The following is a 25,342-nucleotide window of genomic DNA, read 5'->3' as shown; positions in this document are numbered from 1 at the left end:
TACAATTTTTCCGTGCCGTTAAATCAGTTTCAAGAGTGTTGTAGAATATAAAGATTTAGCTTTCTTTTAGATAAAACTTGTATTTCTACTGTGTAAGATCCATCCATAAAGACTATGAAGATTTAACTTACCCGGCAGATAGATTCAATACGTCGTGCCTGCAGCTAGCTTACCGGTTTTCTGTCAGGTGCTATAAATGTCGAAATATTTAACTAATAACCTTCAATTACTGCTATCTGATCTGTTAGGGATTGACATGAGTGATCATTCTGGTTCCCAGACCCTACTCATACAAATGGGGAAATAACATCTGTTTGTCTTCGATTAATCAAACGGATTATCCAAAAAGGAGATCTATTGTTCTTCTCAAAAGCCAATCAAATTGCGAAAATAGACCTCCTCGGCTCGTGTGTACTGTTTTTCAATAATTCTTTATTGACGGTTATTCATGAAACAGTGGAACTGAACATTCTTGCCGCTTGATCACGTCAAAAATAGCATTTAACCGAAAGAAAACGGCATTTAACTAGAAGGGCGTGTCCTCCCGTGACGTTTTGCGAGTGAATAAACATACCACTGAACAAATACTGAAATTTACGCATATTTATAGTAAAAGTAATTTTGGCTTGCATTGACCGTGGTAACTGAATATATATATATATTCCCTTATTTATCGAATAAATTAACAACGGCTACTGAAAATGTTATAGCTAAAGGTAAATCTCTTCCGTTTGTTTGTGTCTGCTTTTTCCCAGTCCACCGTCAACTTGAGCTTTGGGATCTTATTCCTCTCTTAGATTGGCAACATTGAATCACCGCTTTGAGATAAGACTTATTGGATCAAAACTAAGGACACATGTCTTTTCAAACTAATGTCATATCTTACGGTAACCTGGAGTTGTGCCTTCTTTTCAGCATTGTTATCACGGTCATATCGAGAAATTTCCCTGTCCCGTGGGAAAATTCCCACTTTGGGGACATTTCCCGGGGAAAAATCCCGGTTTCACGGGAAAATTCCCGGTGGGGGGAAAATTCCCACTTGGATGGACTCCCCTCCGGCGGGACATTTCCCGTAGACATACAATACAATAGTACAATACAATACAATATGCAATACAATAATACAATATACAATACAATAGTTTATTGCAATAACAATTCGAAAAAAGACAAGCATGGGGCCTAAAATAGCTGTTAAGTTTTCTAGTTAGCCCTCAACCTCAGAACTGTTCATAAAATTAGATTCCTTCTTCCATTCCATTCTTTTAGTTTTGAAAGGAACATTGAAATGTATAAAATAAATAAATAAATAAAACAAAATAAAGAGTGAAAAATCAAAGCCTGCTTATTACAATCATCACGAGAGATTATCTAAGTGGCCAAATTCCTATTTGTAATTTTTAAAGCATTTTTCTAGAATTCGCTTGAGTTAACAAACAATGGCACCAGATCGAGGTTGGTACTCATGTTTTCGTATATTTGTTACATTTGTAACATTATTTTATTAATTTATTATAATAATATTAATTTATAATAATAATAATATTAATTTTATAATAATAATATTATTATTATTCATTATAATGATATTAATTTATTATAATAATATTATTTTATTATTATAATAATTCTAACTACATTCGGTTAATTTATTGTAATAATTCTAACTATATTTTTAAATAACCCGCTCAACTAACCCTCTAACATCCTTTTACAATACTTACTTACTTAAACAACCCTCGCCCTAGCGTTTTAGCATTTATAGTTTTTTAAAAAAGCATTTTTTTTTTTCAAAAATTCGTGTTCCAAAAATCTTGTATCCGTCATCTTATGACTGAAACACTATTATTAATTAAGATAATTTTACTTGGCCCGTGAAAAAAAAATTTATATCTAATATATAGAGATTAGCAACACTCGACGTAAAAGTCTAATTAACATATTAGACTTCGAGGTCGAGTTTTCTATGAGTCAATAGATAGTCGATGAGGCGCGAAAAAAAAATTAAAATTAAAATTGCTAAATATTCCTCAGTTTTTATTTTGTAGTCTCTACCGTCCAAAACTTCAATTCCTTTCCTAGTCTTTTCTACAACAGATTTTTATATATAGTGACTAAATGTTTAGAAACAAGCAGAGATTTCAACAAAACTTGACCATGCACTTGTTTGTTTTTTCGCTACTCACTATCTATCACAGGATAGATAGTGAGTACCTTAGCCAATCAGATTCCAGGATTCGTGATAGTATGCTAGTAGGTTTATGCTAAGTGGAATTATATTGTCTACTCATGTATTTTGCTTATTATTTTTTTCAAGGGCCAGCAAAAATAGCTGCTCAATAGCTGCGCTAGTATATTCTACTTTTGCATTTTTCCGTCGTATAGGTGGCTAGTTCTATCCCTGTTTCTTTATACCCACACAACCGTAAAGCTTCAAATATGATCTCTAATGTACAGCTCTCATCTGATGTTTCGATCCATTCTCTGAGCATCTGGCTTGTTACTTTATGTGTATCTCCCGAGTAATCTTCCCTACATTTCTTGACTATTTCTTCATCGACTTTTAAATGACCAGCCAATGTCTCCCAGCAGATATTCGGGTTTTTGCTAACAATGTCTATAGTTTTTTCTTTGAGCTCTTGGTTATCCTTGAGAGGCGTGGTGACTAACTCTTCACCTAGAGAGAAGGAATATATTAAACACGTGAAAGAATGTTTCATCTGATTTCCAAACACTGAGAAATGAGTTTAAAAAACGATGCGGAGCCGAGTTTTTTTAAAACTACTTCGAGGTGTTTGGATGAAGGGATGAAACACTCTTTCAAGTGCTTAAGACACGAGTGAAAATCGTCTGCGCATGCTCTCAATCCGTATGCAAATTAGTCCAAAACATGAGTAAATTTGACTTTCAAACATGGATAAATTGATAAATTGATAAATTGGACTTCACAAAATGCCAAAACTTAGTGTCCATGCTTGAAACTTAAGGGTAATTCTTTCATATTGTGTTTGTTAATACAGTATCTTGGTTTGACAAAAGTATGCTCTTGAACTTTCTTGTATACTTCAAACTCTTCAAAATTCTTAGAAAACGTGCTGAAATGCACGCATGCGCAAACATTTTTCTCTAGTGTCGGTGCTTGATATGACTTCTCAAACTATTAACTATTAATAATGGAGAAATTCAAAGCAAAAGTTGCCCAAATGTTATGCTAATTAGGAACACAAAAAACCTCCTTCACGTTAATGATTTTCTTCGTTTTGTCCTCATGAATATGACATTTTTTAAGTTCCTCTATTTTTCCGTCAGTTTACTTATTAATGGTGACAAGTTGTCATCGAAAAGTCGAAACTTTTTTTCACTAGAATTTCAAAAGCTAGCCACATTAGAATCTCCTAACTAAACAAATTAAAACATGAGAAACTCACCAACACTTAGCAATTGTAATAAATGAGGAATCGCACCCCGGAAATCACGCAAAACTTTCAGTAGACTTCGTAGGCAATCTTTTCTATCGCAACCTTTTTTTGGAAATTTACGAAGAAATTTCTCTGGTTCCCATGTTCTCTGATCTCTTATCGATTGTACGTCTTTATCGTCGAGGTACTTTACCATTGAGCGGAAAATATCCTCTGGGACGTCATCGAAGTAAGGATGAGTAAAAAGAATCCCAAAGAACTCTACAGGCTCCTAAACATGTAAGTTTAAAAAAGAGGCTTCAATCAACAACTATGCTGGTAAATTTAGCAAGTTGACGGAGACTTTCTGTGGCCATAAACCAGCTAACATGGCACGAGTCACTAAGATATTCAGCATTTTCCATACATTGGTTCAGTGGTCAAACACAAAGTGCTCAAGCGAGGCGCCAAGGTACTTTCAAAGGATTATTCAAATTTGAATCTTGCAACCTCAACTGAATGCTTTGTGTTTGACCAGTGAACCGTTGTATGGAAAATGGTGAATTTGCTTACTAGTTGTAGAAATGTTTGTGGATACAATCAAGACCAAAATAGATGGAAAGATAGGATATAAGAATGTGAAATGATAATAAGGAGCTGTACGAAAACAATACATTAATTTAATAACCGCCAGGGGTTAGCGCTCTACTGAACCTTTAAAGTGCTACTATGACGAAAATCGCTCAAACTTGGATTCAGCTGAAACTCCCTAAGAATACTCTTTAAAGGTCCAATAATCACTGTATGAAGTGTTTTCTCGATATTCAGGACGAAAGTATGATATTTTTACGATTATTTTTTGGAGTCTGTGACGTCATACACTTAACATCAAACATTGCTACATATATTTCTTTGTATATAAATCCTTAATTTATTTTATTCCTATGAAGCCCAAAGGGTGTCTAATGTGCTTATTTCACATTACTTGTGACTATAATTTATATTTTGGGGTGTTTGGGTATTTCTTTCTCCCTTTACTACTGATACTTTGATCATAAACTACAAAGAAATGTATGGAACGATGTTCGATGTTGAGTGTATGACGTCACAGACTCCAAAAAATAATCGTAAAAATATCATACTTTCGTCCTGAATATCGAGAAAACACTTCATACAATGATTATTGGACCTTTAAAGAGTATTTTTAGGAAGTTTCAGCTGAATCCAAGTTTGAGCGATTTTCGTCGTAGTAGCACTTTAAGAAATATAAGAACTTTTGGGACATTGTATTTAGGAGGAAATCAGGTAAAATGTGCTGGGAAAGCACACCACTCGATTTTGTCGTAGAGATTGTAATTTCCTTGTAATGGTATCAAGATACTCAGTAATTGAAATAGGGTAACACACACACACGTGACAAAAACAACAGTTGTCAAAATTCTTTCTTCACATTCGATGCATATACCGCTATTTTTTATGACAACAGACTTATTTATACAGTCAGCTGTTGACAGATATCATTAAAAGTCTTTGGTACTCCAAAACATTGGTGTTGTTTAATCTGCACAGTTGCAGTTGTGGGGGCTGAGGCTTTAGAAGGGTCATCAGTAAAAGAATAAGGGTAAAAACCTATTTATTTTGAAGATATTTAGTTTCTAGTTGACTTAATAGGAAGGTCATGAAACGAAAGGGAGAGGGCTACAACCATTTAAAGAAGGTTACTGGGAACCCCAAACCCTCCCCCCAAAAACGAAAACCCCCCAAAACCCTTCCACCCAAAAAATTACCTTCACAAAATGATCATTGAACATGTATAATACATGCCAAACTTTTTACAAACCTCATCTGTGCTCAGTGTAATATCTTTAATCTGTAGAAACGATGCATGGCCGAGAAAGGAAAAAAAAAGAATTTCGGTGAGCAAACAGCGTAGAACGCATGAAGTATACGTGTGCAGAAATACGAAAGATGGCAAATGTGATTCTAAAATTAGCATCAAACGGTGCCTATGATTGTTACAACCACGAACACCAAAGTTTTCTTGCACCAGCTGATCTGACGCAAGTAGTGACGTAGAAATGACGTCACTGCAAAACTGAGGAGTCACGAAGCCTGCGAAAATTGACCAGAGAAAAATAAAAACGTCCGTCATTGGAACAAAAATATAAAACTCATGAATTGCTGTGTCACTGTTATCAAGCACGTATTAACTATCATTCTTTTTTCATTTGACGGCCTGGGATTAGTGATTTCAATTAGAGGAAAAGTTTTGCAAATTATCTCGATTCTGATTGGCTAACACTTTTACTCAGATCAGTTAGCAGTCATTGAATGAAGCATCAAACAGACGGTACATTTATGACGTCGTTGCGACACAAGTTTCATGGAGTATTGCAGCGCGTAAGCTATAGCGCAATTTGAAAAATTCGTTTCTACTTTTGGCAACGATTGGGTCTCCGTTGCACCGTGTAGACACTCTTGCAACTTGTGTCGCGACGCTGTTGGGTGACAAGTTGCAGAGAAAATTGCTCCGTGTAATAATCAGTCGCGCCTTAAAAGGGCAACCGATCACTCCTATCACTTGGATAAAAGGAGTTACCCCCCCCCCCCCTCCCCTCCCCGTCCGGGGGCTTTTTACGGTTTCATTCATGACATCCATCGGTGATGTCTAATCGTCAATCGGTAAATTTCATACTTGTACAATGGCGTTGCAATAGGAGGCCACCCCCCCCCCTCCCTCAAAAAAACCTGTAGATATAAAGAGAAACTCTAAAGATGAAATATGGTGTACACGTGTATATTGGCGGGAAAATGGTACATCGCCAAAAAAAGAAAAAAACCTTTCCATATCTTATATATTTAACAATTATCATCATATCATGTACCTTTCTTGAAGATTTGCTCAGTAATTTGACAATTTCCTCGTTATCCCCTCTTTTAGCAAAACATAATGGAGTAAAACCATTCTAAAAACAAAAATATAAAAGTATCAAAAACGAAAATCAATAAAGTTTACTTTACATATGAAAGAAAGACTTTCTTATTTAATAAGATGTCCAATAGGCCATTTGCAACAACTAGTCACGTGACCCAACCCCCACATAAATACTAGAAATCGTGTTAGTTTATGAATGATGTTGACTATAGGAGAAATGGCATTGAATATACAATCAAATATTTTATTAGGATGGCAAAGTTTGCCATGTTGCCATCCAGCATATTTTCCCATACAAATCTTTATAAAATATTCGATTTTATATTTAAAGCCGTTTCTCCTGTGTTACATGTTATACGATGAAACTTTGCCTTCTTACTAATATCAAGGTGCTCTTTTTAATTCTGGTGTTCAATTTGACACAACGTCTCGGGGTTAGGGTCACGTGACCTGTCGTTGCAAAATGGCCTATCAGTAAACGACAATAATTATATTGATTATATAGACACCAGTGTTTTACTGTGAAGTAAGCCACTCGTATTTTTCATATGAGCTACATCCGGGACCTCAGTAGTCTCCCCCGCATACGTTCTTCAGACTCGTACCCAGTCGCTTCTCTTCTCTTATTGATCTCACGCTGAGATTGATAGGAAAGATTTAGTGAGTTCGCGGTGCATCAAGGGAAGGAAGGAAGAAAAACCGTGAGTGATGACTGGGTACGATTCTGGCCGTTCTAAGTGTCGTCACTCAACGATCCTTTTTGACATGTATGACGACACTAAGAACGGCTAGACTTGGTTCTCATTAACACATTATTCATGTTCTCACATATATGAAGATATCGATGATGTCACTTCTGATATTTCCCCGCTTGTTAGCTTGAAAATTATGTACTTATTGACTGAGTGGGAGGGCCGTACGGGAAATTATTTGGCTCGAGGAGATGCCGTACGGACCGAGCGCAACGAGGTCCGTACAAATGACCGAGAGCCAAATATTTTCCCATACGGCATGAACTAACTCAGTCAACAAGCATTTTATCATATGACCCTCACGAAAAGAAAAACAATAAAATAAATACGGTCGCAGGTTTCGCTCAAAGCCGTAAGTCCCTGCTCACGCCATTTTCCCGAAGGCTTTTTTAAGAGCGCGCGCCCGGGCAGATACGGGTCATATTATAAATGAAGTTTATCTTCTCGTGTTAAATATTTTTCACCATCCGAAGAAAAACTACATATCTTCAAGCCACCGTGTAATATCCTCTATAATTAAAAGGGAGCGTTGTGTGACAACACTGAGAACGGCTGCGGGCAGAGGGCTGCGGGGGAGAATAACAGACATACTCAACACACGTACGAGGTTTCGTTGAACATCAAACAGGTTTCCCCAGTGTCCCTAAGCAATGTTTCTCACTGTTTCTGCCAATGTTTTTGGCAGGTAAAAGTTAAATTGAAAGTACGTAAATTACCATCCATATTCATTAGCACCTCCTGCTTATCTCAAACTTGATACTCACTTTATCCTTTAGGTTTTTGTCAGCATGACGACGAAGAAGTAGATCAACAATTTCCGTATGTCCTTTTACAACCGCTAAATGAAGTGGTGTTTGTTTATCCTTTAATCGGAGGAAATAGCGAACATAAATATAGCAAAATCTAATTTAAAAATAGAAGCGAAAACTTTTATTAACTATGCCTTAATCATGGTGGAATAAGGTGACAAAAACGAATCATTTAATAGGTAACAGTAAAGACTACGACCCCTGAATCAGTGTCAATAGCCGTTTGTTAGCCAACAAACATAGCCAACAAACATTTTTGTATTTTGTTCTGCCATTGACCTACTGATAATTATCTGCCACAAAATCATCCACAGTCACTTTTTTAACATTGAAAATCAAACATTTTAAGAGGAAATTGTTTTCAATGATGAGTAATAATGCGCAAAAAGCGCCAAAAACTAGACATTCGTATGAGTTTTGCGATCCAAACTTTCGTTTTGGGTTAACACTCAACCTTTTTTAAACAGTTAGAAACTGATGTACTATGACTGGAATGCCTGTTTGAAGCGGTATTTTCAATTGTACAAAGATGTTTTGTTGCATTTGTGTTAGAATGTTGCTTTGTCAGGCTTTTTTATAGAACATATATGGTAAATAGGCAAATAAAGGCCTAAACCTCATTTTCGAATAAAATTTTTGCTTTGGGTTAACACTTTGATTCCACTTTAATCGGTCATCTCCACTTCCAAACACGTTAAATTTTCTGAATAACAAGATTTTAGCCTTGTACAACAGCCTTTTTTCAGTTTTTGGCGCTCACTGCTTGAATATGAAAATAATTCTCTCTTAATTTTCTGAAATTCTTTAAAACTCCTGAATCCAATAGACCAGTTTCGAATTCCAAATTACCGCTGTGTTCCTTGATTACAGACTCATTTGCACAGGGTTAGCCTCGTATCAGTGTTTAAATATTCACAAATACCAACAGAAAAGTAAAGAATGCACAATTTCAACAATACAAACATTCTGAAACTCGACGGACCTTGACTGGAACACGTAAATATTCTGCACAAACTCGAGGCTAACCCTGTAAAAATGAGTCTGTAATCAAGAAACACAGCGGTAATTTGGAATTCGAAAAGTGTCTATATCAAGGAAATACATGACTGTATACATGACTATAATGAGTGCACTCACTTCATTTTGAGGATTAATATAATCAGGTTGATGTTCAATCAATAATCTTGTTGCTTCATACTTCCCACTTTTTGCTGACCAGTGAATTGGGGTATCTCCTTTATGCTAAAAAAGGGATGAATTAGATAAAACATATTAATGGAAAATAAATATTGGGTGGATGAATGGATAAATAAGATGAATGATTGGGATGAATGGAGAGATGGATGGATTGTGAATATATGGGGTTCATGGATGTACATGTAATAATAACAATATTAATATTAATAATAATATTATTATCTAATATTTATAAAGTGCAACTTTAACATGCGAATATGATTATATTATATTCTTTCAGAATACCTTGTCTGGTAAAGTAACATCAGCTTTTTCTTCCAACAAACACTTTAAAACTGGTATACAGCCTTTTTCTGCTGCCAACTTTACTGGTGTATTTCCATACTAAAAATTTACAAATTGTAACAAAAATAGTAACTTTATGCTTCAATTTCCTCCTGAGAATACGTATTGATTCTCGATGTCCATTCAAAACTTTACGGCATTCCGCTATCTTTTTAAGTTCCAGCTCCTAAAACTATACCCTTTCTCCAAGGTATCCGTAGAATACCTCAGTCGTAAAACATATTCTACTATAACTAGAATTTATGTTGTTTGCTAAATAAGACAGAAAATCGTCGTAATAAGAGTATTTTGACCTTTTTAGCCGTCTACTATATTCCTCTTCCAACTCCAAAAATCAGAGAGCTGAAACATGACGTGACGAATGGAACAACACTGTTCCAGCCATTTGCCTAGAAGACGTCCCCTCCCTCCTGGGAATTACAAGTAAACGGCATACTTGTGAAGGTAATCCTTCTGGGAACGAATTTTAGACTTGGGCATTTGACTCAGGCATGAAATTCTACTATTGCCATACACGACTTTCAAAAATGGCCGCCAAACTCGGATTGGACTAGGGACAATAGCCCTTTTGCTATAGATTGACACGTGACTGTTACTGGATGGCAAAAAAATTTGGACTTCCTTTTATTTAATTTTTTTTTGCTGGATTACTAATGTCGCATCCAAAACCTTTTCAAAAATACTTTTTTTCCCTTATAAGATACTTTCGATTTCAAAATACGAAGCAATTTAAAGTTTGTTTGCCATTCAGCAGAGCCTTCCCTAAGGGAACTTTGGCTGAATTGATTCGTTATCAAAGTGATGTATCAGCACGTGATGTTTGTTGCAAAAGGCCTATTGAATGGAAGCGAGGTAAGGCCTCATTACTAAACAAATTCTACTCAGTATGTCAGTACTATATTTTGTGTCAAAGTCATTCACCCTTACTTCAATAGACTCTTAAAAGAACTGGAATTGGTGAAATGAATGACTTTGACACAAAATATCGTACTGAGTAGACTTTGTTTGTAGAAGGTTTATTACACAACAATGTTTACGGCGTTCAAATCGATTGGTTTTACACACAGAAAAGTAAAATCCTAGAAAAAAGACATTAAGTTAAACACTTATAACACCACGAACAAACGAGGCACATTTAGCTCACAAACAATGCGAATAGAAGACAAAAAACAAGATGAAAATTAAGAGAGAACAAACACTTACCAAACGATGAACGACTCACAATAAGCACATGGCAGACAACACGGCGCGCGGGGTTAATCGGTTAGGGAGCCACACGGACACTGGACCTACTGAAACGACGGATATACGCACTAACTCAAAACTGTTGAGAAATGCCTCAACATCCTGGGGCTCCAGGCTGAAATAATTACGCTAATTATCAACAACAAATTATAAACGATTCAGGCAAAGTTCTAGCTCAAAGGCTACTAAATGTTCACAGTTCAATCTTGTCTTTAAACTGATTCCTCCAGCAAACATAGCTTCGTGATGGGGCGAACTAATGTTGAGTTCTTGGTCTTGACTTCTGCCGATCTCACGTGAGCATCTCGACCGGGGAAGACCTTAGTTACACGGCCAAGTAGCCACCTGCATCTTGGTTCTGCGCTGTCAGTTATGAGGACTAGATCATTTACTTTCAAGTCCCTCTTCTTTAACAGCCACTTTTGTCTCTGCTGGAGGGTCGGCAGATATTCACGGATCCATCTGTTCCAGAAGTGGTCTGAGAGGACTTGGGCATGTCTCCATTGTTTCCTTGAGTAAACGTCATGGTCTGTGAATATTCCTGGTGCTGGTGTAGCATTCGATCTGAGGAGCAGGAAGTGGTTGGGAGTAAGTGGTTCAAGGTCCCTTGGGTCATCGCTACTTGGGCAGAGGGGACGGCTGTTCAGTATAGATACAGCTTCGCAAAATACAGTGCGCAAGGTTTCAAGTCCGATGGTTGCACTTGGACTTCCAACGATAGCCCTCATAGTTTTGCGTACACTTCGTATCATTCTTTCCCAAACTCCCGACATGTGACTGGCTGCCGGGGGCTGGAACCGCCACTTGAAAGTTGGGTAACTGTGGAACTCGGTGCCCTTGGAAAGCATCGCATTCTTTATTTCCTTCTGGTTTAGCTCCTGGATTTCGAGTCGAAGCTCCTTCTCAGCTCCGGCAAAGTTCGTCCCATTGTCTGACCATATCTCTTTCGGGGTGCCTCTGACAGAGATGAATCTCCTTAGGGCTTGGATAAAGGTGTCTGTCTCTAGTGAACTCACGTCCTCAATGTGTATAGCTCTGGAGTTAAAGCATACGAAAATGCATCCGTAGACCTTAACGCTACTGCGACCTCGTTTAACATGAAACGGGCCGAAAAAATCGACTCCCGTGTATGTAAAGGGCGGTTGGTACGGTGTTAGCCTTTCCTTGGGTAGGTTTCCCATTATCTGCTGCATGGTTGAAGCGTTTCGTCTGCGACATTGAACACACTTGTGTAGCACGCGCCTTACTAGAGTTCTTGCTTGCAGGATCCAGTATCGTTGGCGCATAGTAGATAGCACGTGTTCTCTTCCAGCATGACCAAGAATCTTGTGATAGTGCCTTACGATCAGCTCAGATATTGGATGGTCTCTGGGTAGGATCATGGGATGAGCCGTACTGTAGGGAATCGGTGCGCGGTGTACTCTTCCTCCGACGAGTATGACACCTTCATTTAGTACTGGGCTCAGATTGGCTAACTTGCTCTGACGCTTGACTTGACGTCCCTCTTGTAGGGCGAGGCACTCTTCGTGGAAACAGCTCTGCGCTAGCCTCACGATTTCTCTGCTCGCATCTCGAATTTCAGCAGATGAAAGATAAGGTTGTTGGCAACGGTAAGTTTCTTTCTTTACGCCCCTCACAAATCTGAGTAGCCATGACATCACTCTGGTTAGAAGAGGCCAGGACGAGTAACGTTTCAACAGGAGGTCAATCTGTGACCCTGAGGTTATCACCATTGCAGTTGTCGCTGCGTCTGACTGCTCGTCGGGTTCTTCTGTAATCTCTGGCTCTTCTGTCGGCCACTGTTCTTCCGGCAGCAGCAAGAATTCTGGTCCACGCCACCATCTACAATCTCGTTTAAAATAATGAATGTTTGCTCCTCGAGAGCCTTCGTCTGCAGGGTTCTGGAGGCCCGGCACGTGTTTCCATTGTTCTGGTAACGAGGCCTCGTGTATTTCGGTCACCCGATTAGCGATGAACACTGGGAAACGTCTTGTCTTGTTCCTGATGTACTGCAGGGTGGTCATAGAATCCGTCCAGAAAATGGTCGAACTTACGGACAGGTCCAGTTCTTTCAGAACAGTCTTGCAAAGGCGTGTAGCCACCACTGCCGCCTGGAGTTCGAGGCGGGGAATTGTCCACTCTCTTAACGGTGCGTTCCGCGCTTTGCCCATTACAAATGCGCAGTGCGCCTTCCCAGTCTCATCAGTCATTCGTAGATAAGAAACAGCAGCCAAACCTCGTCTGGATGCGTCGCTGAAGGTGTGTAGTTGAATGTTCACGATTACACTTAGCTCTGGGCTCTGGAAACATCTTGGGATCTGGACATGCACGACGTGTGGTATCCCTCGAGACCACTCTCGCCATATCGACAGATATGGTTCTGGGATTTCTTGATCCCATGACACTCCCGCTCTCCATAAATCTTGCAGGAGGATCTTTACTGATAACGTGAGGGGGGCCAGAAATCCCAAGGGGTCGAACAACGAACTGACCACCGAAAGTACTCCTCTTTTCGTTGGAGGCTTGTTCGTTGGTATAACCTTGAATCTGAAGGTATCTGACTCTGCGTCCCAGGTCACTCCTAATGCTCTTTCCATTGGTAACTTGTCGAGATCCAAATTTAGCGTTGGACTAGCTCTGTCTTTTGGAGGGATGGACGTCAGCACTTCGCGGCAGTTACTTGTGAACTTGGTAAGCTTGAAACCGCCTACCTTCAGCAATTTAACTAGGTCGGTTGCAAGACGAGTAGCCTCTTCCGTCGTTGGAGCGGACTTCAGTAGGTCATCTACGTAGAAGTTACGGTAGACTGACTGGATGACTTCTGGATCGAAATCACTTGCGTTGTCCTCAGCGTTCATTCGTAGGGCCCTGTTCGCACAGCATGGCGAAGACTTGGCTCCGAATATGTGCACTAACATTTTGTACTCGTCTGGTGAGTCTTCTAGGCTGTCGGACCACCATAAAAATCTTAATGCATCTGTATCGCTCTCGATGACTCTAGTCTGATAAAACATTGATTCAATGTCTGCTGTGAAGGCGACCCTTTCTTGGCGGAAGCGGATGAGCACACCTGTCAGGTCGTTGATAATACTTGGGCCTTGTAACAGCTGATCGTTGAGTGATGTGCCGCCGAACCTAGCGGCCGCGTCGAAGACGACACGTGTCTTTCCCGGCTTGTTGGGGTTGCTTACAGGGTGGTGGGGTAAGAACCAGGTCTTGTCGCTCACTGTCTCGACTTCGTCCTTCGTTAGCTTCCTAGCGTGTCCCTTGTCTAAGTGGCCCTCGATTGCTGATTTGTATCTAAGCAACAACTCCGGATCTCTAACGAGACGTCCCTTGAGACTTCGTAGTCTAGCTTCAGCAAGCGGGCGGTTGTAAGGTAATTGGGGTTTCTCTCTCTTCCATAGCAAACCCATTTGGTAGTGTCCATCTTGCTTCGAGATGGTATCTTCTATCACCTTCATTGCTCTTTTATCCTCCACCGACATTGGTTCGCTCTCCGGTCTCTCAATACCATAAGACTCTACTTTCCAAAACTCCTCTACTTGATGGCTCAGAGTAGTGTCTGTTCCGCATACGTGATTGGAACACGACCCTTTGCATGGTCTCTCCTTGGAGGCTCCGCCGAGGACGCTCCAGCCTAAGATTGTTCTGATGGCAAAGGGTTCGTCGGATTTTCCCTGTCTAACTTCAAGGGGTAGGAAGGCTTCTTGGACACCCGTTCCGATGAGGAGTGATATCTTCTTTCTCTGCACTTCTGGAAATGGTACTTCTTTCAGGTGTGGCCAACGATCAACGGCCTTGAGGATCTTGGCGTGTTTAAGAGGGATCTCCAGCTCCTTAATAGCCCACGCTGAGCTGACATTAACGGATCGTCTGTCATTAGTGTTCTCTAATGATGAAATGTTGAACTCTACTTTCGTACCGTTTTCTGGAACTCCAGTATTGCTGACGGTAGACAACGAGATTCGGCTCGGAGTCCCTTGCATGCCGAGTTCGTTTGCTAGTGATGGGTCTATCATGCTTATGTCTGAACCCGTGTCTAGTAGACCGTAGGTTGTGACTGAGTCTCCTTTCTTACTTATCACTTTAAGTGGTATGACTTGTAACAGAACTTCACAGGAGTCAACACTTGAGGAGACTGCGTGTGATCCACCAACATCGGAATTCACAGTGGGTTCGGCCTTGCCGGTTTCTTGTGAGAAAGTTGCAGCATTTGCTCCTTCAGTCTCTTTCTTGTCATTGAAATGCAGCAATGTGTGATGCGGTTTGTCGCAGCTTGGCGCACGACATCTCGTAGATGACCCGCACGATCTGGAGCGGTGTTTAGTTGAACTGAGGCAGTTGAAGCATATATGCCTGGACTTGACAAAGTCGTTTCTCTCTTTCGGTGATTTGGCTTTAAAGACATCACAGTGATACAGTCTATGCGACTTGGAACACAGGAAACATGACTCTGCTGGACCTTTAACATCGGTACTGGTTGTAAAGGTTGAGACCCTCTGTGTTGTTGTCTTTATTCTTGGTTTTAGGCTTGTCAGTCCTTCGGCCGGCGGCTTAGCGAGGAAGGGGTGGTTGACGACATCTGCTCTCTCTCTTAAAAACTCGGCAACGTCCTTGAAGTTTGGCATGGTCTGACCTTGCCTTTCACGCTTGTTCAACAGCTCTACAAATCTGGACTGTATCTGTCTTGGTAGACGAGCCATTATTTTCTCTAGGTTATCTGTGTTCATCTCGGATAGATAACCCATCGCATCTAGGGTATCGTAGTTCGACTGTACCAGATCGGCGAAGTTCCGCAGCGCCTGACTGTCGTTCGCTTGGATGACTGGTCCTTTTGTCATTGTTTCAATACATGCCTTCACAACTTGATACGGCTTTCCGAAGCGCTCTTCTAGCACCTTAAAAGCCTTGTCGAGCCCCCCAGGTATGGTTTCGTATCTCTGCACTGCAGCTAAGGCTGGTCCCTCAAGGAATTGAAGTAGTCGAGTCATTTTTACAGCGTCATCCAGGGGTCTCGATTCTACTAGCTGCTTGAACCTCTGGCGAAAACCATGATATTTGTTGGGCGAGCCGTCGAACTTTAACACTTGAACATTTGGTAGGTCGTTGGCTGCACTAATCCTGTCCATGGTTGATACGATTGTGGTGAGAAGGGTTTCCCCCGCTAAGGCGTTGGTAGTTGAGGGTGTGTCTACTGGTAGGCCCGTCTGTGGGACGGTTAACATGGGCTTGATCTTGTCGGGTTTTTCATCGTCCTTCATCACTGTCTCCTGAATCATCATAGGTCGCATGGGCTCTATTCCGGCTGTCGCAATGTTAAGCCAGTCCTTGCTCTCCGTGTTGTTGTGCGTACTTGTCTGGTCCGTGTTCGGACACTGGTATTCACGGTTTTTCGGGGGTAGAATATCCTCTTCTCGATAGTAAGGTAGGTCTTTGGGTGTGGACGTCTTGATCATTTTGGGTAAGACAGATGGGCTTGGTGTTTGGTAGTCCGAGAACATGGGTGGAGGTGGAATTATAGGTGCCTCAAAGCTGCTAAAGTTTCCTCCTTCAAGCGAGTTTTCAAACATTTCACGGGGCTGGTCGGACTGGTCAGTTTGCACAGGTTCCTGATTCTGGGTAGTTTGCACGTTAACTGATCTCTCAGGAGAGAAATCCACTGATTTACCACTGCCACATTGCACTCTGGACAGCTCTAAGGCCTGTTGTAGTTCTTCTTCCTTCTGTTTGATTTCTATTTCCAACCTTGTCATCTCGAGCTCAACTGTGTTTGAGATATAAGAATTTATTTTCTTGTAGTATTCTTGCACTCTAAGTCGCTGGGACTGAAACTGTTCTTCAACACTGCGGTATTTCTCACACGATTTGTTTAACAATTCTCCATATTTTTCACAACATTCCTTGTAGCGATCAAAGGCGCCGCTAAGGCGGCCTTGGAGGTCTTGAATGTCTTCGATATTTGCATAACCATTCAAACTCTCGTCAATTTTCTTGTACAACCGAGTCAAAAAGGCAATATATCCACTTCGGGATTTATCAAGACTACGGATCTTCTCAATTAACACTCCTTGCATGTCCATAGCTTGACATTTCACTCATAGGTGATCACGTTTGGATTTTACGGCGATGTAGAAGGTTTATTACACAACAATGTTTACGGCGTTCAAATCGATTGGTTTTACACACAGAAAAGTAAAATCCTAGAAAAAAGACATTAAGTTAAACACTTATAACACCACGAACAAACGAGGCACATTTAGCTCACAAACAATGCGAATAGAAGACAAAAAACAAGATGAAAATTAAGAGAGAACAAACACTTACCAAACGATGAACGACTCACAATAAGCACATGGCAGACAACACGGCGCGCGGGGTTAATCGGTTAGGGAGCCACACGGACACTGGACCTACTGAAACGACGGATATACGCACTAACTCAAAACTGTTGAGAAATGCCTCAACATTGTTTACTGATGAGGCCTTACTTACCTTTACTTAACATTTTTGAAAGTCATGTATTCAACTGTTAAAAAAAACTTTCATATGAGACTGGAAATGATGAATATTAATAGTAATCTAATAACTGGCTCATCACCATACCTCATCAACACAATTTACATCACACCCAGCTTCTTTTAAAACCATAAAAATCTCTTTGAGAACTTTATCCTTGCCTTTTGTTTGTTCTGGTTTTGAGTCTGCTAAGACATGGAGTGGTGTTCTTTCATGCTAGGAAAAGAAGGAATTCAAAAATCATTTGAATAAAATGTCATTTGAAGTAACCAATATAAATATAAGACCATTTTCACTGGCTGTAACAGCAGTTTTGTGCTTCAATAGAACATATTAGGCTTTCAAAAAATAAGGAAAATTGACGTCTCGCTTTTTGTACTCAACAACTCCATCCTCCGCACACAACAAAACCAAGCACCCGTCACTGAACCCTTCATTGCTATGTTCAAAGACTACACTTTGTTCAGTAAAATAGATCTCAACCACAGTTATCGCCAGTTTATCTTAGACCAAGAATCAAGGAAAACAATGGCATTCTCAACACCATGGGGAAAGTACATATACCAAAGACTCGCCTTTGGTAGCGTAAACAGTCAAGATCCATTTGATGCAGAAATGTCAAAGATCATATCTGGAAATCCAAGAGCGCTCAACGACAGAGATGGTATAATGATTGGCGGCATAGACAAGGCTGACCAAGATAGGAACCTTACAGCAGTACTCAAGCGACTACAAGACCACAATCTGAACATCAGAAAAGAAAAATTAGAATTCCAAAAGCGGACGACCCTAAAGTTCCATGGACACCTATTCACAGCAGAGGGACTAGAGCCCAGCAGTAGCAAAGTATAATTTGTTAGCTCCTGTCCACCACCTAAAACCAAGGAAGACCTGATATCCTTCCTGCAGATAGTTGCATACTTATCACGAAACATAGCCAGACTCTCAAACAGATGTGAGTGCCCTTGAGAAGTCTAAAGACGAGACACAGTTTCAATGGGGACCGGATCAACAGAGAACATTCGAGGACTTAAAGAGAGCACTGACCCCTGCACCTACCTTATTCCCTTACAGACCAGAAAGAGAAAGACTAGTCGTTTGCGATGGCCTGAAGGTCTCGGTGGAGCTTTTCTACAACGAACAACGAAAGTTCAAACTAGCGATAGACCACAAACCATTACTACCACTCTTAAACAACCAACAAACAAAGCCTTCACTTAGCCGAATCGAACGCATTATCATGAAAATGCAGAGCCCCGACTTTGAAGCAATCCCCATCCCAGGAAAGTCAAACATGACGGACTACATGTCAAGACACCCGCTTCCAGACATCAATGAGTGAAGAGTTTGCTAGTTCTCTCCCTTGATTCAAGGGATTTTATCTGATTTCACCACCTCCACAAAACACAAGAAGCTAAAATCTAATTTGATTTGTAAGTTGGGCATACCCTGACTTTGATCACCCCAGAGGCTGTTTCGAGGTATTTATAAAATTAGAAGGTGAGAACGAAAGAGAATTGTAATGAATTTTATGTATAGCTTAATAAATGAGCAGGAGTGTTTTATCAGGTTTAAAACCAAAAAAACATTGATGTGCATTATTGTTAAAATCAAAATAAGTTATTCAAGTGGAAAAGCTGTCAAAACTAATCATGTACGTTTAAATTTCATTACTTGATTAATCAAAAAAGGTTCAGTTGATATTCTACACCATTGAATGGTAATGAATGATACATCTTATACTCATTAATAATTCATGAGCTCATCGACCAACCAGGGTTTCTTATTTGTAACACGTGCAGTAGTTTGAAACCCCTATCAAATACGACCGCACCCATTTCAAAGTTCTAGTACTTTGAAATATTTTTAAGTCCTACTACTCGGACTTTGAAATATTTCAAAGTAGTAGAACTTTGAAATAAAAACAAACATAACAAAAAGAGTATAAGATGTCGTGTCAAATACTCGTCTCTGTATTTTATTAGGGTTTCAAAATCCTCGTTTACGCCTCAGCATTTGAAATTCCACTCGAATTTTGAAACCCCAATAGAATACAACAACTCGTATTTGAAACATTACTTACATTGTCTCTAATATCTTTAAATGAAAATCGTTCTTTCAGCTTCTTTATGTGCTCTAAGTCACATCTTCTAATTGCATCAAAAAGATCATCCTTCTGTTCTCGCTGAACTCTTGTTTCTGGTTGAAGTCTGGCTTTTTGCTGTGCTCTCATTTCTTCTTCAAATCTTAACTAGAATATAAAAGTGCATCAAAAAATACAGCAAGGCAGAAACGATGCAATGTTTCTCTTATGCGTGTGCTGAGATTGACTTGGTTATGTATATAGAGCTAGTGCTCGCACACTTACATGTTCTGTTTTAAAAAATATACATGACTTTCGAAATTATTTTCTTTTCTGATGGATAGAGGAAAATGGGTCCTTTTTACCAGAAACCATCAATGCTATTTACGAAAGTACCTCATCAAAACAATTTCCAGAATATTATGTTCTATAATTTGAAAGGGTTTTCAAGTAATCGACTTTCACTGAACATAGATAAGACTAATTTGTGTAATTTTCTTTCCATCACAGAAAAAACGTATCCATCTTCCGGCAGATTTTTTACATAAACCACTGAAATACCTTTCAAATGTAAAAACAATGTTAATTACGTTGGTATTTTCCTCGATTCACATTTTTAAGGTTAAAACTTCATATCTCATTAAAAACTAAATCAAAAACTACCTTTAGATGTAGTTTGTAATGATATAATTGAAAAATAGAACTGAATTTTACAGTCGGGTTTTGTCAGTTGTAGAAAATTAGTTAAATCCCAACCCCCTCCCTCCTAGACGTGCTCCAAATCTCGTTCGCTATTTCTTTCCGTTGCAATCTTGGATTGAAATATTGCACTTCCTGTTACGATAGCTATGAAATGAGGGGAAGGGAATTGTTCTTAAAAAATCGCTAAAATGGCTCGAAATCACTACTAAAGAACAAGGGCGACGTAAACAACACTTCATGTGAGTAAATATTCGCTTTTACTATTGTTTTTCGTTAAAATTATATTCAGTTCTCAAAGCTTGTATGGGCTTCCTGTGGTAAAACTCGCTACTCGGCAACACGCTTCTCCGTGGTAAGTTCGCCTTCATATTGTTTTTTAAAAGTTATTTTTACTTGAATGTCAGATTTTAACCTAACTATTCTATTTTTAACTATTCTATATTCTATCATTTAAAAAATCAAAAAAAAATCAAAACGGGAAAAAAGAAGCAAAAGCGTCAGTAGGTATAATGTTTAGGTCACCCATCCAAGTGCTAACCCTCCTCAGACGAGCTTGACTCAGTATCTTGAACGACAACGATTTATCCACTGGACCACGGTTCCAGGTGAATCAGCATAACAATAGCCGTGAAAACAATGACCCGAATAGACTAGACTTTTTAACAGTAATTTTTCAACCGATTCCGTGCGTGGCAGAGATGCAAGGGATTAGCCGATATGGTCTGGGGGCCGGCTGGTCTCTCCTCCTGATGCTTCGGCTAGAACATTTTCTTGCGTAATTCGTACACCCAAGGGCAGAAGGATTTAATCGCCGTCAGGTCCGAAGTCCATACGCCGCCTCAGCTCTGCGGATGTCTCGGGGGTATGGCAAAGTGGTTCAATTTTTTTTTTTTTTTTTTTAATTTCTATTGGTGGGTTCGAATCCCGTCTTATATATATAATTTTTTTCCCAATCCATTCCTAATTAGATTTAAATTTTTCAACAATAAGGCAATCTTTTAGTGAAAAAACATTTATTCCTATTCGGTTGTTTATAAGCCTGTATAAGTTCGATCAGACATTATCAGTCATATAAGCAATATCGATCCGCGAAAAGTAGACCTATGCTTTCCTATCTTTCCTGGCACAGGTTACTGACAAGAACATTTACTGCACTTGGATCATCATATGCCCGCAAAAGACTAGTGGGTGATGCCGTGAAAACTATTGCATTATTTTGGTGATTTTGACAGAGAACATTGGGATATTTGATCTTGTTGCGTCATGGCGCAAGATCAAATAGCGCAGCGCAGCCGTGACGTCATAAAAAGACAAAGGCGAAATTCGGACAAACAAACTTACAAGTTTACTTTCAGCAGATAATTTTCACAGCCGATCGCAGTTGATCTTAGTTTACATGGGTTATTATTGTAACTTTAAGTAAAAATAATAAAATCGGTTCGTATAATCCTCGTAGCGGTTAAACAGAATACAATGTTTGTCCGAATCTTTAAGCTATTTTTAGAATCAGCGCGCTGCGCTATTCACTAGTGTGACATGCATAACGCAAAACTGTTTATTTTGTGGTCTAAAAAAGGGCAGAACCTGCAAATATTTAAATATCATGTAGAGAATACCTTAGAGAGAAATAAGGAAGAAGATCGTCTTAGACATGTTAAACGAAATCATTCTTTTCTGTGAACCATTCCATTATCTTTTGACTAACTTTGCAAGTTTGCCTCTGTGCGTGACCGGAAGGGCAGTATTTGAATCAGAGTTTGCAACGGAAAAAAATAGCGAGCGAGACTTGGTATAAGTCTATACCCTTCCAAAATAAAAGTTTAGTTTGCACCACCCCTGAAGACCTGTTAGAAATAATGCCCGCCCCTATGTTCCCCTCCCCGTCTGTTTCTTTTGTGTAGCAACCTCCCAAATATCTCAAAAATTACAAAGAAATGTGTGGTTACTGGGGATTCTTCTCCCTAATATACAAATATTTCTTCGTATTTTTAACTTGTTTGATTGCTTATAGCTTAGCTATTACTTAGCCAATCGAAGCCATACTGCAGAAACTAACATACTGTTAGTTTCAATGTTTCTCTTTATAAATATGGAAATAAATATTTATTAATAAGATTAATTGTCAATATCTTTTATATACTCGTTCCCAGTCCCTCACTCGTTTCCAAAGTGGCCTATTGCTTCACTTGTAAACTTAGAAGAAGCCAGTCGATTTGATCACTGAGAATGGTTTTTATTACAAAGACCATATAAAACTTAAGATCCCCTAGCTGTAGAATGAATTATTTATCTCCCATCTTTAAATCAATTTTAATTAAATTACCCCCCCCCCAATTTTTTCAGAACCCCTCCTGATTATTATTGCACTCAGTCCTTTAGTTGGCTTTCAAGAGATTTTTATAGAGTTGGTGTGCATTTAATACTAAATTCAAATTTACGTTTGTCCACCTAAAATACTGCTAGGTGCTGTGATGTAAGCAATAATAATAACTTGTGCTATTAAATATAGTAAATAACTTATCTGATTTAAGTGACTTCATCTATCCAACCCTTTAACCTTAAGTAAGTATTTTTTTATCCATGTAGTCATAAAGAGCTAATAGAGTACAAACACTAACAATTTGGTGGTTTTAGTCTGGGATAGGGTTAACAATTTGGTCATTTTTGTTTGGCAATGTGAGTTTAGACTGTGCTTTCTTACGGCACAAAAACAAGAAAAACGTTAGCAAATATTGATTGCAATCTATTGAATAACCGGACTTAGTATGGGATAGGGTGTAGAATTCCTAGTTTTAGTCTGGGGTAGGGTATGTAAAATCACAATTTTAGGTAGTACCCCCCCGGGCTCAACTGTAAATTGACTTCAACAACTTATCTGTATATAGGATAAATTGTATGTTGGTTAAGTTTTAAAGATTAGTTTTACAAAGAGATGATACTTAAATTGACCATATGCCAAGTCTTTCATTCTGATTGTCACTGAAAGACAGCAAATATAACCAGTACCAACAAAAACCAAATTTTGAAAGGTAGTCAATAACAAGAACCACAAAGTTTCAGCCAGAGAAATGTCAGAGGTTCTTGTGAAAGTTTTAACAAATATGTACAAAGCACATGTTTTAAGAGTCATTTATAGGGATATTTCTATTGTTTAATGTGAAAAGAGGACCATGCAGGTTAAATACCTTCCTTATTTTAAAAAAAATAAATAGAATAAATATTTTTTTAACACAATATCAGGAAAAAGTATTTTTAGTTTGTAAATAAGAACCTGTTACAGTTGGTTTCACAAAATTTCGGACGCTTTAATTCCGAAGTTAGTTCTCAAGTTCTCCAAGTTAGTCCCGAACTTGTGAACTTTTTGTGAAATTGGTTCAATCAACCGTGACTTGTTTATGTCTAGAATTCTTTAACCCATATACTTTACGGAAATTGTATTCCAGACAACGTAGAGTCAAATTCCTATTGTCGCAACAAAATTTACTTTGAAAATTGAATTTGAACGGTAGATTTGATGAGTTTTAGAAGCTACTGTATAATCAGTTTTACCCTGCGAGCAGAGGTTTTTTTCTGACCCTCCGTGGGGCTGGCTGTCAGAAAAAGACCTCTGTTTGCAGGGTATATAATCAGTTTGAAAGATCGCCGACAACTGTCGGAACTCATAGGTGAAATTCATAACAAAGTTGTGAACTTGCGAACGGAACTTCAGACACGAAGTGGCCGAAGTTTTTTGAAATCAACTGTAAGAAGCCTATATGATATAAACAGCCTGATTTCTCACTAGATACCAAATATGTAAGAAAATACAGTCTGACTTGGGGAAAAAAGTAGGTCTCTTATGTGGATTTATACTGTATTCATAACACTTACTGTACACATAAGCTTATTATAAATCATATGTCGCGAAAAAAGAAACAAAAATAAAAGAAAGATAGAGCGCGCCCTGCCTGCTGCATGTGTAGAGATTACTTGGATTATATATGAGAATACTCACTGGAACTACTTCATCAGGGTTCTTCGTCTTGTCTTCGTCCACACAACTTCTTGCAAAGCCAGAAGCCATTTTTAGCTGTACTTTACAGAGAATGCTTGTTTCATTGTGGTGATAATCTCAGGAAAGAGGGTTCACAATGTCTTACTGCATCATTGTAATAAACGCGATAAGAAGCTCTCGTATAAAAATAACGATCTTTGTAAACAGATATGTTTTTATGAAACAAAATTTCAAGGAAATGGAACCATGCCTCTCTCAACTGAAAAAGTAAAGGTAACCCATAAAGATAGTATTCAAGTTTTAAAATAACTAAGGCCTAGGGCAAACGTCGAACTTCCATGCACCGATAATTACATCAAAGAATGCCGCCTCATTATCACCTGATAGCAATTGTTTTTAATAAGTTTGGTGCATGGAAAGTTCGACGTTTGCCCTAGGCCTCAGTATATTTAATTAGATACGAAAGGTTCCAGAAAAATATTTAAATGAATACAGCTATTTCAATAATGGTTGAATACTGAATACTACATACTGAAAAATGCATTCCAAGACGGAAGTGCATTGTAGGTTATAGTGACATCGTCTAAAGTAGGATTAATAATAATTATTGATTCTATTATTAGTGTATTCCATCTGAAACAATATACTAACTACATGTAGAGAGTTAATTGCTGTATATTTCCTTTTTATTTCAAATTAACGAGACACACAATGCCCTTTAGTTTTGGAATGCACTACTCAGTATTCAGTATTCAACCTTTTTTGAAATTGCGGTATGTTAGTAGAAATACAAGCAGTATTCGAGACACTCAATATTGGGCACAGTAATATTTTTTAATTGAAGTGCTTTTTAAACAAAGATTTTGTGGGTCCGTTCAAGTCGAGGGAAATATCAAGGGTGGATCCATCCAAACATGTTTGGGTGGGGGGGGGGGGGGGCACCCTGTTAGCTCAGATGGTAAGAGCGTCGGTCTGTTGTGCTGGAGGTCGTGGTTCAAGCCTCGGCCGGACCAACACTCATGGTCTTAAAATAACTGAGGAGAAGGTGCTGCCTTTGTAATTACATCTGCAAATGGTTAGACCTTCAAGTCTTCTCGGACAAGGACTTAAAACCGTAGGCCCTGTCTCCCAACCCTTCCTAACCTACAGTAAATAGGGGACATAAAAGAACCTGTTGAATTATTCGCATAAGAGTAGGGGATTGTCTCCCGGTTCAACAGCCTATCCCAATCTGGAAGCATTAATACTAGCTTACTAACAAATCACTCATGATTGTAAGCTGCACGGCTGCTACTAGCGCCTAAATACGCAGCCCGTCCAGTCCAGCCAAGTCCTCCACTGGTCATGATTGTGAAGCGCATTG

At 39.1% G+C, this 25,342-nt stretch overlaps 2 protein-coding genes across 2 annotated transcripts; both read right to left on the bottom strand.

Annotated features, from left to right (window-relative positions):
• Window positions 1-1,129: 1,129 nt before the first annotated feature.
• On the bottom strand, window positions 1,130-24,203 carry LOC116301174 (uncharacterized). The gene is made up of 10 exons (XM_089032901.1): window positions 23,980-24,203; window positions 19,284-19,451; window positions 17,288-17,416; window positions 9,377-9,475; window positions 9,032-9,136; window positions 7,850-7,948; window positions 6,284-6,364; window positions 5,239-5,268; window positions 3,429-3,690; window positions 1,130-2,677 (listed from the first exon to the last, which is right to left on the bottom strand). Exons 1-10 carry the CDS (start codon window positions 24,046-24,048, stop codon window positions 2,349-2,351), a joined length of 1,371 nt encoding a protein of 456 aa, XP_088889027.1. The 5' UTR covers window positions 24,049-24,203; the 3' UTR covers window positions 1,130-2,348.
• On the bottom strand, window positions 10,451-17,140 carry LOC148910136 (uncharacterized). The gene has a single exon (XM_089032912.1). The coding sequence runs from the start codon at window positions 16,762-16,764 to the stop codon at window positions 10,894-10,896; it is 5,871 nt and encodes a 1,956-aa protein (XP_088889038.1). The 5' UTR covers window positions 16,765-17,140; the 3' UTR covers window positions 10,451-10,893.
• Window positions 24,204-25,342: the final 1,139 nt, after the last annotated feature.

This window comes from Actinia tenebrosa, unplaced genomic scaffold (assembly GCF_029948245.1).
Source record: "Actinia tenebrosa isolate PJP-AT-01 unplaced genomic scaffold, QUT_ActTen_1.0 PGA_scaffold1__47_contigs__length_23844297, whole genome shotgun sequence".
NCBI classification, from domain to species: Eukaryota; Metazoa; Cnidaria; class Anthozoa; order Actiniaria; family Actiniidae; genus Actinia; species Actinia tenebrosa.
This window is presented reverse-complemented; position numbering and strand designations above follow the sequence as displayed.